This window comes from Morus notabilis, unplaced genomic scaffold (genome assembly GCF_000414095.1).
Source record: "Morus notabilis unplaced genomic scaffold, ASM41409v2 Scaffold1840, whole genome shotgun sequence".
Lineage (NCBI taxonomy): Eukaryota > Viridiplantae > Streptophyta > Magnoliopsida > Rosales > Moraceae > Morus > Morus notabilis.
This window is the reverse complement of record NW_010366578.1, coordinates 376-2514: the sequence shown is the minus strand read 5'-3', so window position 1 is coordinate 2514 and position 2139 is coordinate 376. Positions and strand designations below refer to the sequence as shown.

General features: G+C 34.9%; 1 protein-coding gene across 1 annotated transcript; it reads left to right on the top strand.

Annotated features, from left to right (window-relative positions):
* Nucleotides 1–283: 283 nt before the first annotated feature.
* On the top strand, nt 284–1291 carry LOC21411271 (sulfite exporter TauE/SafE family protein 4). Its single transcript, XM_024173877.1, has 3 exons — nt 284–470; nt 571–711; nt 831–1291. Exons 1-3 carry the CDS (start codon nt 404–406, stop codon nt 911–913), a joined length of 291 nt encoding a protein of 96 aa, XP_024029645.1. The 5' UTR covers nt 284–403; the 3' UTR covers nt 914–1291.
* Nucleotides 1292–2139: the final 848 nt, after the last annotated feature.

Sequence of the window (2139 nt, the reverse complement as noted above, 5' to 3'; positions counted from 1 at the left end):
CATAAGTATGTGACGTATATTTAGTACTATTGATTCAACGTCGTCTGACGAAACGAGCAGTTTAAAAGAAACTAAGTGGACGTTTAGTTCACAGATTTAGAATTATGATTTAGAATTATTTTTGATGTACGTGTATTTTTTGTGAGAAAAAATACTGTAGCGAATCACGAACCATAGCACGAATCCTCGTACTAAACACTTTATTAACTTTGAATCTAACTAAACCAAGTGATAATTTTGAAAGGCCTACGCGGGGTAGCAGACCTGCTTTGAGAAGAAGGTCCAAAGTTGGAATCATCCCACTAAAACGATCGGAAGTGTATATGTTGTGAGTGTCTTAGGATTATCTAATTACGTCGCCCTCTTTTACGTGCAGGTTGCTAGTGCAACAGCAACATTTGTGATGACATTTTCATCATCCTTATCTGTGGTGGAGTTCTACCTCCTCAAGAGGTTCCCTATGCCTTTCGGTATGATTTAATTAATTGTAAATCATCATTAGCAGGGCATGATTAAGCCCACATAATAACATGTTCATAACATCTTCTTTTTCTACACAATGTCTTGCAGCTTTATACCTCACCGGAGTGTCCGTCTTGGCTGGATTCTGGGGACAGTATTTTGTGAGAAAACTCATCACAATCGTTGGGAAAGCATCCATAATTGTGTTCATTCTTTCTGGCGTCATCTTTGCTAGTGCTCTCACAATGGGTAAGAAAAACAAATCTCTCATAACTAAAAGTATTTCACCTTTTCTTTGCATTTTATTACGTGGGACAAACAAATTTTTTTTTATCTTTTTTTTTATTTCTTTAAAAAATTTTTTGCAGGTGTGATTGGAATAGAGACCAGCATCCGCATGATAAGCAACCATGAATTCATGGGGTTCTTAGGCTTCTGTGGCAGTAACTGATTTTGGGCACTACAAGAAAATGCCAAAGAGAAAATTGGCAAGAAAATCTTTACAAATTCCTCAAGTGAATATTGATTACTTGGAAAGTGTTGGCCAATACCTTGTTGACCAATACTTTGATGTAGTACTATTGTTGTGAAGAAATAAGGATATTTGAAACGTGTGTTTTTTTCTATTAGCTAAAAGGTTTGGTAATTCAATGTTAGCTCCTCGCTAACATTAATCTCCAAACCAATCAATAAGTGTAATGAAATTGAAACATATATAGTGTGTTGTGTATTGTATTATGGTTTGGTAGTACAACGTTAGCTTCTCGCTAACATGATCTCCAAACCCATCAATCATTTTCTTCAATAAAACCATCTAGATTTTTCTTTCGTTGTATATTCTGAAAAAATATTTTGTGGGCACCATTTATTTTTGTGTACTTTTTTGTCATCATATTAGATTTTTCAGTATAAATGTCTTGGACAGAGAACATGTGGGGGAAGCCATGGCAAGTTGGCCTCTGTGGACCTTACAAAACCTTGTGGAGGAAATTGGAGGACAATAATACGTTTTGGACAGACCAAACAGGAGGAAGATTGCAATACGACTCTTTTTTATTATCTATATTCTATATGCACGTTCTTTAGCATATGTTTTAGGCTTGAAAAGTGAATTGTTTCTGTTCCAAATAATACTTGCACAAACTATTTCAAAATTCCAAGTCAACTTTTTGTCGTGAAACTTTTACTAAAAATAAATTAAGTGAATTTGTACATGTTGTTGGTTTGATCATTTATCCACCTGCCTGACACAGACAAAATCACATACAGATAATGTGTACTCGCAAGACTTTGAGCAGCATCAATCAAAAGTAGTCAAGTAAGTAAACCAGGACATAAGTTTTGACGACAGGAAAAAAAGTAATTGCCATGGTTTTATAAAGGTCTATTATTTATGATTTGTCATGATTTTTCAGTTTTTTTTTTTTTTTTTTCCTTTTTGACTAGACCGTCATGATCCATTTTAATTAGGCACAATGTGTCGTTTTTAGTAAGGCTCGTTATTATTCGTGCTGTGCTCGGAGCAGTCCACAAATTAACGTGTCATGCAATGTTAAATGCAAGCCAAGCCACATCATCCTCTCATTCTTATTGTGTCCACTTAGTCCGTTTGATAGGGCCTCGTTTATTTCACCGATTTGAATTTTGTTACAGTAAAAAATTCTCAGAAATAGTTAA